Source organism: Dendronephthya gigantea, unplaced genomic scaffold (genome assembly GCF_004324835.1).
Source record: "Dendronephthya gigantea isolate DGI-Jeju-01 unplaced genomic scaffold, DenGig_1.0 000265F, whole genome shotgun sequence".
In the NCBI taxonomy this organism is placed as follows: domain Eukaryota; kingdom Metazoa; phylum Cnidaria; class Anthozoa; order Malacalcyonacea; family Nephtheidae; genus Dendronephthya; species Dendronephthya gigantea.
In genome coordinates this window covers 48,900-65,545 of record NW_021163275.1, presented here as the reverse complement: position 1 = coordinate 65,545, position 16,646 = coordinate 48,900, and the positions used below count along the sequence as shown (strand labels likewise).

At 35.5% G+C, this 16,646-nt stretch overlaps 1 protein-coding gene across 1 annotated transcript; it reads right to left on the bottom strand.

The window, feature by feature from the left end:
- Nucleotides 1-352: 352 nt before the first annotated feature.
- On the bottom strand, nt 353-16,490 carry LOC114541076. Its single transcript, XM_028561060.1, has 12 exons — nt 16,040-16,490; nt 11,784-12,083; nt 4,594-4,890; nt 4,230-4,525; nt 3,862-3,997; nt 3,178-3,465; nt 2,614-2,904; nt 2,309-2,384; nt 1,928-2,231; nt 1,772-1,823; nt 1,347-1,634; nt 353-822 (listed from the first exon to the last, which is right to left on the bottom strand). Exons 1-12 carry the CDS (start codon nt 16,293-16,295, stop codon nt 485-487), a joined length of 2,922 nt encoding a protein of 973 aa, XP_028416861.1. The 5' UTR covers nt 16,296-16,490; the 3' UTR covers nt 353-484.
- Nucleotides 16,491-16,646: the final 156 nt, after the last annotated feature.

Sequence of the window (16,646 nt, the reverse complement as noted above, 5' to 3'; positions counted from 1 at the left end):
TATCGTCGTTCGTACATGTGTTCACTCTGGTAAAAAAATGCCTGGCCTACAGCCAAAAATGAATGCAACGTATTTGTTTAAGAGCTAGATTATGTAAAAGACTTTACGGTAAATGCATGGTTTTTATTTTACACGGTGCATGAATTCATATAATTACAACGAAATATTTGGCAGTAAATATAAAGTTAAAGATATATTGATATGAATGAGTCAGTCTAGCTTTTCATTTCGTTGCCATTGCCAAGACCATTAACAATTAATGCGCGGTTACTGCATTTGTGGTTTCAAATTTGTATTCAATATTGCGTGGGACGGCGCAATGTAAAAAGTAAATGTGTGTTTGTTTCGTTTACTTCTAATGTTTCTGTCCATACTCTTAATGACTTTATATGATTCTATGAACTTATGTGTTATGTGCAGAGCATCACTGAATGATTTTTTTATTCAGTTTGAAGACCCAAACTAAAGATTATCAACAAATGCGTTAAATCCCAGTTTCCGCTTGACTTTTGTCTTTGGGTACTTCATTGAGATATGCATATGCCTGATTATCATTGTCATCCTTCCCAGATCTTTGGAGAGCTGTATACGCCGCCTGTATATTTTCCACTTGTTCATAATTGTTGACGTCATCTTTGTCAGGATTTTCATAAACACCTTTGGGACTGTCCTTGTTATTCTCCATATTTTTCGTAATGTGTGATGATTTAAGTGGATGAAATCGGTAGATTAAGTAGGCATTGATTACGACTGAAATAACCAGCAAAATTGCTAATACAATAATCCCAACCAGGTGATTTCCGGCACAATCTTCTTCCGTATCTGAATGGTGAAATCATTAGAAAGAATTAACTATGCAATGAATGTGTCTCACCTTGTGGAAAGGAAATCGAAACCAATGTACTTCTTATTTTCTAATCTGGGACCGGTTGTTCGAAAGGCGTTTAGCTTAAACGGTGTTATAACGATAAGCCAAAGTTTAAAAATACTCTCATAGATCTTGGGTATCACTGAACTCGCATTTTATACGTTTAAATTGTACTTCCATTGAAAATTAAACTATTTACATCGAAATATTTCAGCTCGGTTGTTCAATAAATCGATAATTTTGTTTTCTATTTTGAACTTATCCACCGTTTAAGCTAAGCGCCTTTCGAACTGCCATGCATGCATGTGATTGGATCATAGTTCACATAGTTGTTAATTAATAATGAATAGAGCTCGCAAACGTGCTGTTTAAAACTCCTGGGTCACCAATGATGAAATATCTAAATCCAATCAAGCGTCTGAAATTCCGTTCATTTGTGATAGTAAATATCAGTGTGCATGCGATAACTAAATTATACCTTCAACAATCTGTTTTTGAATCAAAAATGTACGATTCGTGCTCTGAAATCGATCATGAACATGACAAATATATTTTCCAAAACTTGTTTCGCCTTTCATTGTTACGACGAGTAAAGAACTACGATGAGGCATGTTCTTTTCCATGAAAGCCTCCAGTGGCTTCTGATCTTTTTCCCAACTGAAAGTGATCGGTGGTTCACCTTGAGCAGAACACAGCAAGTTGACAAGATCACCTTCCTTTGCCATTACGTCACCACTGGACATGTTGGTTAACACACGAGGACTGCCTGGGGAAAGGAAAGGAAATTACATTTTCTCAAAGCTGAATTTGTGTTAAATAAACACTTACTATATACCAAGTTTCAAAATACGATTCATAGAAAAATAGAAAAAATTATTGATGAAGATAAAGTAGCTAATATACCTGTATAATCACTTGTCTTCGAGACTGGGCTCCAATCCGTAGAGTAATAATCCTGTTGCAAAATTATGATATTACTATGTAGTAGCTAAAGACGGACGACGTTATGAAGTAACGTTTCAATCATGCCCATCAAGACTGTGATAACGCTTGAATTACCTGATCATTGAGTATAATCCTTTGAAAAATACTGTATCTAGTGCCAGGTTCAAGCGGACCATTGTAGTAATCACTCGCAGTTGATCTGCGTCTTCGTGATGTTGAATCACTTGTATTCTTACCATCACCAAGTATAAACACGTCTTCATTCACACCGCCGGATGTAAAGATTGCAGCAATGTAAGGTTTGGGATCAGATGATTTTCTTGCCTCACCATACGTCACTAGTTCATTGTTGTCATAACTACCAGTTATTCTAAGTTCGTTGCTGTCTTCTACTTTTAATCCCACGACGTAAAAATGCCTGAAGAGAAACATTTACCTCTTAAATAGCACTTGGTGTCTGTCTTCGTACACTAATATTTAAATAAATAAACTTACAAATACGTAATTGAAGGAATTTTCAATGAAAATGTGAGTGTACTTGATGTCACGTCAACAGCCTGTTCTGTCGCTCCTGAAAATATTGATAGTAAAAAAAAATCAAAATTAATGTAATACGCTCTGTATGAGCATGACTAACTCATTTCTAAAATATTGGGTCAATTTCCGAATTTGTGCCAAGAATGAACAGCTTAAATTCGATACTAAATATGTGGCTTAATACTATAAGTTACATAAGCGACCTTGACTGCATCGTTTGTACCCAGGGACCGGGAACCAAAAGACGGTGTTGTTCAACATACCTCCATTAGTAAAGAATCCTTTACTCTCACTGTAGTTACCACGACCAGCTTTAGTACTCGCTTGAACACGAATGTAGTATTTGGTTAATGGATTCAAATCCCGCACAACCCAATTTCTTTCAGTGATTGTAAATGACTGAAAGCAATCTCCATTTTTTGACTTTGAAACACACACAGTATAACCCATAATGACGCCATTTTGTTTACTTTTCTCAGGAGGATCCCAAATGAAAGACAAAGACGATGTACTTCTTGATGTGGTTTTGATGTTTAATGGAGGACCACTTGGTGCTAAAAATCAAAATGGAGGTTTGTACTATATATTTTGGTTCCCTAAATCGAATTAGGCAATGGATTGTTTTCAAAGTCAAATTTGCACCATGAGCACCATTTGCACAAGCAAGAGGCAGCCAAAAAGACAGTTTCCTCAAGAATTATTCCCAGTAAACTAATTCTGTTTCAATCAGTCAGGCTTCAATGTCGTATATAGGTATACGGATCATGTCCTCACTAACGTCATTAATCACAACGTCGCCAATATAAGGAATATATTTCAATTCTAACCATCTTCCAATGTTAAAAATGAAGAAATCGTTTCTTCGCCAAAACCATCCTTGTTTCCAGCAGCTACAGATATTTCATAACTTGTGTATGGAGTGAGTTTATCTATTTTATATTCATTTATTTTTCCTGTGTTGATATTCAGAATAAGTGAGTTGTCTTTCTTCATTTTAATCCAAAATCTTGATACGCTGGTAAATCCTTGATTCTCAGGATCAATCCATGATATTTCAACACTTTGTGACTTGATTTTAAAGGCGGTGATGTTTCTAGGTTGGTCTGGATATAAAGCTGTTAAGAATAAAAATAAAATGAGATAAATATCCTTTCTAAATTATTATTGCCAATTAACTCTTTATTAAGGCCTCGATAGGATATATTAAGTATTGTTATATAGGTGCTGTGTATTTTAAATGGCTTTATATGGCTTTAAATAAATGCAATCATTCCCGCCAGGAAAAAAATGTTGCCCGCATATTGTTATAACAAACTGTAAAGTGTATTTTTTAAAATTAAATTGTTGTGTGACATGTATTTTTTTGTTCCTATATAACAAAGCACTTAATGTACACTACCTCGGGAAATAGTGAATTTTGTTTTCCCTCGAGTCTCAACATTCAGACTTGGAAAAACAACACCAACTATTTCCCTCGGGAGCATAAATTAAGTGTATAATGTATAACTTACTGTCACCACAGATCTCAATTCTCATACAAGGTTGAACTTCACTTGATAATGGAATAAACCGTAAAACTCTTGTTGTTGTGTCATTTAAACTTCTTATGGCTGCGTCATTGTAAGCATTCTTGTTTCCTTGAAATATCTATTAAAAAGTGTAAGAGGGTAAATATTTCTTTTATTGATTTAATTATACCGTTCTTGAAATATCTAAAGCTAATGATAATAACGTAAACCGTCTAAACTGAATGTTTTGCTTATTTGCTATGAGAAATTTTAAAACAAAAATATGCCCATATCAACTACGATTTTTAGAAGCTTTTGTAATCCAAGGTAGCTAGTCTAGTGGAAACATCAAACTAGAACAAAAACATTACCGTCCCATCTTGTACTCGTCTCCAGTTTACCAGGTCAACAGTGTAATTAAGGTTAAATGATGTCACCCATTTAGAGCCAGTGCTATCGCCAAATGTCGCTATAACATATAACACGTAAAGTCTTCCCAGGTCCACTTGAAGATAATGTTTACTATCTGAGACAGAAGCACACCAAGAACTACCACTAGATATCCTTGCATCAGAAGCTCTGTGACCTTCTGAAGAAACTGAGGCAGTGAATGACGAATCTGGAAATCTTTCTTTGTCTTCTAACAGAAGATTGTTGCAAATATGACCTGAAATAAAGAATGTTAGTCCAAATTTGTTCACGTAACCTGCACCAGCATATCCAGAATATACTTACATTTGATGTAAGAGAGTTGTGAACAGCTTTTTTGAGAAGTTGTAACTGAACATTGAGACAAGTGATGCTCTTTGCCATCACAGTCAATGCTTCCAGAAAATACTTCTTTCGTACTAGACATAGCAATCTTATTAACAACAGAGGATGTTCGTGTATAACCCAGTTGATGACAAATAACATCCTTGGCGTTGTTCTTTAAACTCTGCCAGCAAACTGTCTTGGTTCCATTATATTTCACATCTATTTGTAAAAAACCCTCGTTTGGTAGAGATGAGTCAGACAGATGCACGTTATCCACTAAAAAAACAACGATAGTAAATGTTTACGTATGTTAAAAAGAATTTTCTCGGGTATTTCTGAGCTACCAATAAATGAAAAATCTGATTTTCTTGAGCGTAAGCAAGTACCAATTTAATAAATTTGCTATTCCGCAATTCTCACATCATATCGAGGACAAAAGCTACATATTATCTTCATATTCACGATGGTTGAGGACCTATGGTGAATTCATTTGGGCCAATAACAAATAGCCTTAGTTATATCTTTTGTGTAAATCAGAAACAATTATATCACTTAATCGCATGCACTGACATTTAATTTAAATAGCTAGAAAATATCCCACGCAGTCGCAGGTTTGTAGGTGAGCTTTTGAGGTTTTGGGGTTTTGGGAGTTTAAAGTTTGAGGGTTGCCCCAGTTAGTATTATTTTGTGCTATTGCACTTCGCACGAGAAACATGCATTAAAAAATACTCAGCACTCCAACGCAACTTCAATCCAAATCAAACATACCACATAATGAGTATTGTTTTGATGTATCAATACATTGATATTCAAAGTAAAGATATTTTTTCAATCCAGGACACAGATCATCAGAGAACAAGGTTTCATTCACAGTTATTTTACACTCATGTTGACCATCACATTGTTTCTTAACAAGACATGTTACATCAACTGTACAACTATAATCATCACTCAAACCACATGTCTTTAAGTCAGACAATCCACGGTAAGATGCAGTCTTGACCACCATGAACTGATCTTTAGAACAGGCGACATTCTCTGTCGTTTTTCCATAACATGCCACTGAACCTTGATAAGGATAACACGAAATGTTAATCGCGATCGAAACTTAAAAAGATGAAGTGAGTTTGTTTACTTGGTTTGAGAATATAGAATTACTTTCTGAGCACTTCTTCTCTTTACTGTTGAATACATTTCTAAGACAACCCCTATATCAGGCAGAAAGATCGTACCGGCAGAAAAGAAACTTACCAAAAATAAAACGTTTATTCTCCCCGTCTCACAGCTTGTGGTCGTTTTTATGTATCCATCAGGGTCTGCACACCTGGTTGCAGATTTCAAAAATCCACGTAAACCTCCCCAAGAGGTTTGTTTTATAACCCGGTGGTCAGCACAGGCAGATGATTCTATAGCTCCTGGGGTGGCAGGAACGTAGACGTAAAACATTTCAGAAAACTGTGCTTTCTATAGATAGCGAGACATCCTTGTCTTTTCAAATTAAACATGGCGCCATTATCACGAAACCGAAACTGAGCAGCTGGATCCAGACAGTTGTTGGAGAGTTCAAGAAAAGATAGGCTGCCCCAGAGCGAGCCTTCTGACTGTATTCGTGCTGTGTCATTGATACACTTTCCTGTTTTGATATGTTTACAAAGAAACCAGCAACACCTGAAGAATTTAAGATTCACGAGAATTATTGATTTTCTTGCGATGTTATTACCAAATATTAGAGAGTTTAAAAATCAAGTTTTACGTCAACCGGCAAACAGGAGGCAAATGTAATAAAAAAGAAAATGGACTCGGCACAGACTCGGTATTTTAAAACTTCAGGCAAACTCTTGATAGACGAGGATTTTTCATAGTTACCTCGTAGGATTCATAGGGACATATTTTTATAACCTAACTCAGTTGTATCCAGCGATAAAAAAGTTGATTCATCACATAAAAAAATAATTATAATGTATGTATTCATTGCCATCGTTTGATGTAGTTTTAAAACGAGAATGGGAGTTGATGGAAGTTAATGCAAGTCACAAGACATGTTTAACTCCGCCTGTCCGCCGTCAAAAACGTCAGTAATCGTCAGTACTCTTCAACTTTGGACTTTCGCAATTTTGGTAGCTAGTGAGCGGTCTAACGCAAGTGAGACTTGCAACTCACATCAACTCGCATTAATCATGAGACAGTGAACAAATCATTGTGAATTAGACAGAATTTCAAAGCATGGTGTAATATTTTAATAGCTAGCCTACTTACTGTGAAGATACAGAAGAATGACAATAAACGCTGATAATTTCCACTCGTAGTACTTGGAAAACATATTTTCTTTTTTAAAAGTCGATTTATCGACAAAGATTTCCGCAGTAAAGATGTAAGTTTAAACGAAGCCGGAAGACGAACTAAATCGTTGATGTTGCGAAGATAAATATTCATAAAACTCAGTGTGAAGTCTGAATGTTGCTTTCATGATCCCAAACAAACAAAACATCTGACATTCTTTAACAGTTTTAGCAAATTGCGTTTTGTTCTTGTTCAATTACTGTGTTATAATGGCATCAATCATAATCATCATCTTTCTCAAAAGCTATGTAAAATTGTAAATGACATGGTCATGTTATATTAAGAGAAATGATCCTCTCTAGACCTAATTTGTTTTCGATGAGTCTATTTTAAAAATTAAATAAGCAACAGTTATTTATGGTCTGTGGCCTTATTTATTTGTTTTCCGGTATGCGTAGTTTAGCACTGTCTATATGATTTATTCTCCATGTTATATCTTTCGCCATTTCTTGCTTATATGTCGTATGTCATTTGGTTATATAGGTCTTAGCATTTCTCAATGACTTTCATCAATTTATAATTATTCAAGCCTCGAAATCTTGTTGTGTAATGTATTAAATGCTCACTGATCATATGTATTTAATATTCATAATTGCCTGTTGGCACTTTCCATCAACCAATGGTGATAAAACGATAAGGTCAAAATATGAGCTTAAACCAACAGGTGGTCTTAACTAGATTATAGATAACACCTGGACGTCCTCATTTCATATTGATGAATTTTATTGTAAAGTTTATTGTAAAATGTTCCGTGCAAAAGCCTGTTTATAAAGTTTCGTATTCTTGCGGCTTTGATTCAGATGACTATAAACATGATCATCTTCGTCCTTTCCAGGTCTTTTAAGAGCTGTATACGTCGACTGTTCATTCTCCACTTGTTCATAATTGTCAACGTCATCTTTGTTAGGATTTTCATAAATATCTTTGGAACAGTCTTTGGTCTTCCTCTCCAAATTTCCCGTAGTGCTTGACGATTTGAGACGATGAACTCGTTGAAACAAATAAGCGATAATAATGAGTAAAATGACCAGAATAATTATTAATACTATAATTCCCACAAGATGATTATCGCGACCTTCGCCCTCTCCTTGAGCTCCTGAAAGGAAGAGGAAAAATTAGAAAGATGCAACCCAGAATACAACAAAATTTACACTCCGTTTAGGACTCATTTCAAGACCCTGAAATCCTCTGTTGTAGAACTGTAACCGATGCAAAAAGCTCTGGAAACTACACAAGTTATTTTCTCTCCCTAATTTAGTTTGTAAATTACCTGTAAGTTTCACAACTGAAATTGTATGAGCAGTTTTTCTAAATCGATCTTGAATATTGCAAATATGTTTTCCAAAACTTTTTTCGTCTTTTATTGTTACAACCAGAACAGAACTGCGATAAGGGGTATTCTTTTCTATAAAACTCTCCAGAGCCTTTCCATCTTTTTCCCAACTGAAACTGATCGGTGCTTCACCTTGAGCAGAACACAACAAGTTGACAAGATCACCTTCCTTTGCTATTACGTCACCACTGGACATGTTGGTTAACACACGAGGGGCACCACCTGACGAAAAGAAACACAGTTATACATTCCAAGTTAACTAATGAGCAGGTTGGGGGCATGTAGAATTAAATCTATAATAAACGTAAACATACCATGTTTTTTGCTCAAAAAAGGTGTTGTAATTTATATGCAATACCTGAGTTTATGCTAAGGGTTGTCGATGAAGGACTCCAATCAGTGGAGTAAAATTCACCCTTAAACGAAATATTTAGGACAGACAGATATAGAGTGGACGAAAAATAGGTTTACGGATATTAGGATATTAGATATAAGGGTATGAGGATATAAGATATTGAGATATGTTAGTGAAAATGCATAAGGATCACTTAGTGTTATTGAATATATTTGTCTATCCTAATGTATCACCATTATTAGCAATACCTTGTCATCAAGAAAGATCCTTTGAAAAATACTGTAACTTGCTCCAGACTCCAGTGGTCCATTATAATAATTATTGTTGTTGATCTTCGTCTTCGTGTTGTTTGAAAACTTGTATTTCCACCATCACCAAGTATAAACATGTTTTCATCTCTGGTTTTTATGACGGCAGCAATATAAGGTTTTGGTTCAGCTGACGTTTTAGCTTCTTTGTATGTCACTAGATCATTGTTATCGTAACTGCTGGGTGATGGAAGTTTGTCATTGCCTTCTATTCTTAAAGCCACAACGTAAAAATATCTAAAAATATTTTGTTTGTTAAGTAAAAAAAGTCTCCAGTCGGTCGTCCAAATAATTTCTTCCATGCAATTATGTAAAATATTGCTTTTAGGAACGCCAAATTTGAACTTACGTAAAATTTTCTGAAGGCATTTGTAACGAGAAAGTTAATGTAGTTTCTGTTCTGTTTGTGGCCAGCTTTGTTCCTTCTGTAAAATAAATAACATCAGTGATATGAATTTGAATGTCAGTATTTAGGTGTACAACGAATCTGTGAAATATAGGCCCTACCTCCATTTGTAAATATTCCTTGACTTTTACTGTAGTTTCCTCGACCAACTTTAGTACTTGCTAGAACACGAACAAAATATTTGGTTGAGGCATTCAAACTGTCGATGACCAACATCATCTTCGCTGTAGTATGTTCTTTAAAGAAGGTTTAGTTTCTTCATGTGAGATACACACAGTATAAATGACGATCACGCCATTTCTTTTCTCTTCTTCAGGAGGATTCCACGTGACTGATAATGAGGATGAACTTTCTGCAGTGACTGTGACGTTCAGTGGAGGACCTTCTGGAGCTGGAAATTTAGTAATAAGTTGTTTGTTTGGGTTTGTTTTAGAAAGTGTTTGTATTATATGATCACCCGCCTCAATTACCGATGAAGCCGATGCCTCGAAACCACGTTAATTAAGAGATTATACATCATTCTTACCATCCTCTCGTGTTGAAAACATAATAGTTCTCGCAATTTCACTAAAACCATCCTTGTTTCCAGCAGCTACAGATATTTCATAACTTGTGTATGGAGTGAGCTTATCTATTTTATATTCATTTATTTTTCCCGTGGTTGTATTTAGAATAAGTGAGTCGTTTTTCTTCATTTTAATCCAAAATCTTGATACGCTGGTAAATCCTTGATTCTCAGGATCAATCCACGATATTTCAGCACTTCGTGACTTGATGTTAAAGGCCGTGATGTCTCTTGGTTGGTCTGGATATAAAGCTGTTAAGAATAAGAAAAAATGATATAAATGTCCTCTCTAAATTATTATTGCCAACTCTTTATTAAAGCCTTGATGGAATATAAAGTAATGTATAACTTACTGTCACCACAAATCTCAACTCTCATACAAGGTTGAACTTCATTTGATAATGGAATAAACCGTAAAGCTCTTGTTGTTATGACATTTAAACTTCTTATGGCTACGTCATTAGCATTCTTGTTGCCTTGAAATATCTATTAAAATGTGTAAAATTAAGTAAATATCTCTTTTATTGAGTTGATTATACCGTTCTTGAAATATTTAAAGCTAATGATAATAACGTACACAGTCTAAAGAATGTTTTGCTTATTTGCTATGAGAGATTTTAAAACAAAAAATATGTCCATATCAACTACGATTTTTAGAGGCTTTTGTATTCCAAAGTAGCTAGTCTAGTGAAAACATCAAACTAGAACAAAAAAATTACCGTCCTATTTTGCACTCGTCTCCAGTTTACCAGGTCAACAGTGTAATTAAGGTTAAATGATGTCACCCATTTAGAGCCAGTGGCTGTGCTATCGCCAAATGTCGCTATAGCATATAACACGTAAAGTCTTCCCAGGTCCACTTGAAGATAATGTTTATCATCTGAGATAGAAGCACACCAAGAACTACCACTAGATGTTCTTGCATTAGAAGCTCTGTGACCTTCTGAAGAGGCAGTGAATGACGAATCTGGAAATCTTTCTTTGTCTTCTAACAAAGGATTGTCGCAAATATAACCTGAAATAACGAATGTTAATCCATACTTGTTCACGTAACCTGCACCAGTATATCCAGAATATACTTACATTTGATGTAAGAAAGCTGTGAACAAATTTGTTGAGAAGTTGTAAGTGAACATTGAGACAAGTGATTCTCTTCGCCATCACAGTCAATGCTTCCAGAAAATACTTCTTTCTTGCTAGACATAGCAGTCTTATTAACAACAGAGGTTGCTCGTGTATAACCCAGTTGACGACAAACAACATCCTTAGCGTTGTTCTTCAAACTCTGCCAACAAACAGTGTTGGTTCCAGTATAATTCACATCTATTTGTATAAAACCCTCGTTTGGTAGAGATGAGTCGGACAGATGCACGTTATCCACTACAAAAACAACAATAGTAAATGTTTACGTATTTTAAAAATAATTCTTCTCGCGTATTTCTAAGCTACCAATAAATAAACATCTGATTTTCTTGAGCGTAAATAAGTACCAACTTAATAAATTTGCTATTCCGCAATTCTTACGTCATATCGAGGACAAAAGCTACATATTATCTTTATATTCACAATGGTCGAGGACCTATGGTGAATTCATTTGGGCCAATAACCAATAGCGCTCAGTTGTATCTTTTGTGTAAATAAGGAACAATTTTATCGCTTAATCGCATGAATTGATATTTAATTCAAATAGCTATAAAATATCCCACGCAGACGCAGGTTTCTAGGTGAGGTTTTTGGGGGCTAGGGGGTTTAACGTTTGAGGGTGGTCCCAGTTAGTATTATTTGCGCTCTTGCACTTCACAGGAGAAACATGCATTAAATACTCAGCGCTCCAATGCAACTTCAATCCAAATCAAACATACCACATAATGAATATTGTTTTGATGTATCAATACATTGATATTCAAAGTAAAGATATTTTTTCAATCCAGGACACAGATCATCAGAGAACAAGGTTTTATCCACAGTTATTTTACACTCATGTTGACCATCACATTGTTTCTTAACAAGACATGTTACATCAACTGTACAACTATAATCATCACTCAAACCACATGTCTTTGAGTCAGACAATCCACGGTAAGATGCAGTCTTAACCACCATGAACTGATCTTTAGGACAAGTTACATTCTCTGTCGTTTTTCCATAACATGTCACTGAACCTTGAAAATAAAAATTGATGCAGGGACTGTGTGTGGTCTTCCAAATTTGAAATCCGCTTCTTATTATCTCTAACAACTACTGCCGCCACGAAAGATCGTTAAGGGTGGTGGCATATATTTATTTATTATGTGTATAGAGATTTGTGCACAGCAGAATGATGAAAAAATTATTTCAAATTGTATTTTAATTTGTATGGCGTCAAAATATAGGATATTACATTCAGCACAATATAAAGTCTTTCGGAAAGAATATTTAACTTCTACTGAACAAGATTACAAAGTAACTGAACGGTAATAGATATATTTTAATGCATAAAATTTCGATTTTTGTTGCTCGCTGTGTTTTTGTATATTTGAAAGCGTGTCGTTGGGAAATTGATCCATCTTTATACACATTTAATAAGCAGATTGCTTCATGGTTGGCTCGTTTGTCACGATTTTTATTATCCACTCGATGTGAAATATCGCAAACTCCCTCGTTGGCTACGCTCACTTGTTCGTGTTGAAATCCTTCACAACTCGTGCATAAAAATTGCACACACTCGCCAACTACGAAGTAATCTCTGTATTTATTCGTCCTTCAGCATTATTACTTATAGTATATTTTGAAATTGATTGTTTTTACGGTCTGCCAAAGCCTGGTTTCCATATGACGCCGACGTCGGAAAGTATCATTATCCGTGATTATTGAAGAGTGAAATATTTTGTCTTTCTGAAATAATTTTCTCCTTGGATGATTACAGACAATGAGTCGGCGACAGGTCGGCGTCATATGGAAACCCTGCAGGCTTAACATGAATGATTTGACCACACCTCCCCCCCCCCCCCACTTAACAATCTTCCGCGGCCCTTGACTACTATCGAAATTAAATCCGTCTCAGACAATTGCAACGCTGGCAGGCTGTACGAAAAGATCGTACAGAAACTTACCAAAAATTAAGCGTTTATTCTCCCCGTCTACACAGCTTACGTTTGTTTTTATGTATCCATCAGGGTCAGCACACCTTCTTGCAGAATCATCGTTAAGTCCAGATAAACCCCCCCAAGAGGTTTGTTTTATAACCCGTTTGTCAGCACAGGCAGATTTTTCTATAGTTTTTGGGGTAGCAGGAACGTAAAGGTAAAACATTTCATCAAAACCTCTCTTATCAAATATAGCAAGACATCCTTGTCTTTTCAAATTCAACATGGCGCCATTATCACGAAAACGAAACTGAGCAGCTGGATCCAGACAGTTGTTGGAGAGTTCAAGAAAAGACATGTTACCCCAGCTCGAGCCTTGTGACTGTATTCGTGCTGTGTCATTGATACACTTTCCTGTCTTGATATGTTTCACAAAGAAACCAATAGAACCTGAAAAAACATAAAAATGCAAACGTAGACGACAATAAAACCTTTCGATTCACGTTACGAATACATTTTAGACTTGGAAATCGTTTGCTCTCAGCACAAAATAGAAGAGGAGATTAACTTTCATGATAGCGACGCTCACAGACGTTATTATGGCGTAATTATGACGTATTATCCTGTATTCCACTGGTGCACAAATTTATGCATGCTCTCTATTGGTTAAAATTAAATTTATAAACAGAAATAGGAGGCACACAGAGAAATAATGTGGAACTATGTTGACAATCTTTTTCAGTGAAAGCCATATTCGGCAAGCAAGGTATTTCAAATCTGTAGTAAAAAAACCTGGTCATGGTGTATATTGTAGAAGCTATATCAAAATTTTGCATTTAAAAAATGCACATGCATGCACAGGAATATGCATTTAAAAAACTATGTTTTAAAAATAATCTAAAATACGTAATCTTAATTGGCGCATTTTGAAAAAGTATAAAATATTAGGCCGTTGATTAAGCACAGTTTATTTATTAAATAGGAAATTGCAACGAGAAAATTGCATTCCATTTACTTGATATAAACGCAAACATTCATCACAAACCGTTACCGTTCACTCAAACTTAACTAGATGCACATGAGTTGCGTACTTTACGTTTTAGTTTAGATTGCTTTACTTCATTTAGATTGCAATTTAAACACATGCAGCGTATGACGGAATGGTTTTGTGTAAGCAAATGTAAGATAGCGAGGATATACAAGGAGCCCAACCATAGCACGTCAATCCGCGTCAAGCTGGAATCATTAACACAATGTATTAGCACTTGAAGTATTTCAGTCTTGTTTCAAGAACATACTGTAGTTGTTCACTAGTATTGTAGATACGTTGCTTCCTTGTTTGGTGATATAATAATACATGGCTGACTGCAATGCATACTTCATCACTGAGTGATAACGAGGCTAATTATATCGATCAACGTACATTAGTACTTCAAACTTACCCTGAAGAAAAAGGAGAATGAAAATGAAAACTGCTAAATTCTGTTGAAGACGCTTGAAATACATCTTTTCAATCCAGCAGATCTAAAACGACTCTGTGAAATGCAAAGGCGGAAGATGAAACTGAATCATTGTAGCGAAGATAAATATTCAGAGAAACTCAGTGTGAAGTCGGAATGTTTACTGTTTAATAACGTACTAGAAATCAAACAATCATACTCGTAGAAAAAATAAGTAAATTTGCTTTCTCCTTTCTCGCCAAATTAGCCTTTATCGTCGTTCGTACATGTGTTCACTCTGGTAAAGAAAATGGCTGGCCCATGCAAACCCAAATATGAATGCAACGTATTTGTTTAAGAGATTATATTATGCAAAAGACTTTACTGTAAACGCGTGTTTTTTATTTTACACGGCCGGTGCGTGAATACATATAATTACAATGAAATATTTGGCAGTAAATATAAAGTTAAAGATAATAATTATATATTAATACGTAACAAACACCTAAATTCCATTTTAATAGCGGTAACAATTATTACGAATAAGTCAGTGCAGTTTTTGAAGGAAACTGTGTGAAGAATTATCAACCCTCGTTTGGTAGAGATGAGTCTGACAGATCCACGTCATCCACTACAAAAAAAAACAATAGTAAATGGTCACATAATTTAAAAAGAATCCTTCTCGGGTATTTCTTAGCTACCAATATATCAACTTCAGATTTTTTTGAGCGTAAATAAGTACCAACTTAATGAATTTGCTATTCCGCAATTATCACGTTATATCCAGGACAAAAGCTACATATTATCTTCATATTCACGATGGTTGAGGACCTATGGTGATTTCATTTGAGCCAATAACAAATAGCCTTAGTTATATCTTTTAGTATAAATCAGAAACAATTATATCACTTAATCGAATGCACTGACATTGAATTTAAATAGCTAGAAAATATCCCACGCAGACGCAGGTTTCTACTAATGAGCTTTTGGGGTTTTGAAGTTTTGGGTTTTGGGAGTTTAAAGCTTGAGGGTTGCCCTAGTCAGTATTATTTTGCGCTATTGCACTTCGCACGAGAAACATGCATCAAATACTCAGCACTCCAACGCAACTTCAATCCAAATCAAACATACCACATAATGAATATTGTTTTGATGTATCAATACATTGATATTCAAAGTAAAGATATTTTTTCAATCCAGGACACAGATCATCAGAGAACAAGGTTTCATTCACAGTTATTTTACACTCATGTTGACCATCACATTGTTTCTTAACAAGACATGTTACATCAACTGTACAACTATAATCATCACTCAAACCACATGTCTTTAAGTCAGACAATCCACGGTAAGATGCAGTCTTGACCACCATGAACTGATCTTTAGAACAGGCGACATTCTCTGTCGTTTTTCCATAACATGCCACTGAACCTTGATAAGGATAACACGAAATGTTAATCGCGATCGAAACTTAAAAAGATGAAGTGAGTTTGTTTACTTGGTTTGAGAATATATAATTACTTTCTGAGCACTTCTTCTCTTTACTGTTGAATACATTTCTAAGACAACCCCTATATCAGGCAGAAAGATCGTACCGGCAGAAAAGAAACTTACCAAAAATAAAACGTTTATTCTCCCCGTCTTCACAGCTTGTGGTCGTTTTTATGTATCCATCAGGGTCTGCACACCTGGTTGCAGATTTCAAAAATCCACGTAAACCTCCCCAAGAGGTTTGTTTTATAACCCGGTGGTCAGCACAGGCAGATGATTCTATAGCTCCTGGGGTGGCAGGAACGTAGACGTAAAACATTTCAGGAAAACTGTGCTTTCTATAGATAGCGAGACATCCTTGTCTTTTCAAATTAAACATGGCGCCATTATCACGAAACCGAAACTGAGCAGCTGGATCCAGACAGTTGTTGGAGAGTTCAAGAAAAGATAGGCTGCCCCAGAGCGAGCCTTCTGACTGTATTCGTGCTGTGTCATTGATACACTTTCCTGTTTTGATATGTTTTACAAAGAAACCAGCAACACCTGAAGAATTTTAAGATTCACGAGAATTATTGATTTTCTTGCGATGTTATTACCAAATATTAGAGAGTTTAAAAATCAAGTTTTACGTCAACCGGCAAACAGGAGGCAAATGTAATAAAAAAGAAAATGGACTCGGCACAGACTCGGTATTTTAAAACTTCAGGCAAACTCTTGATAGACGAGGATT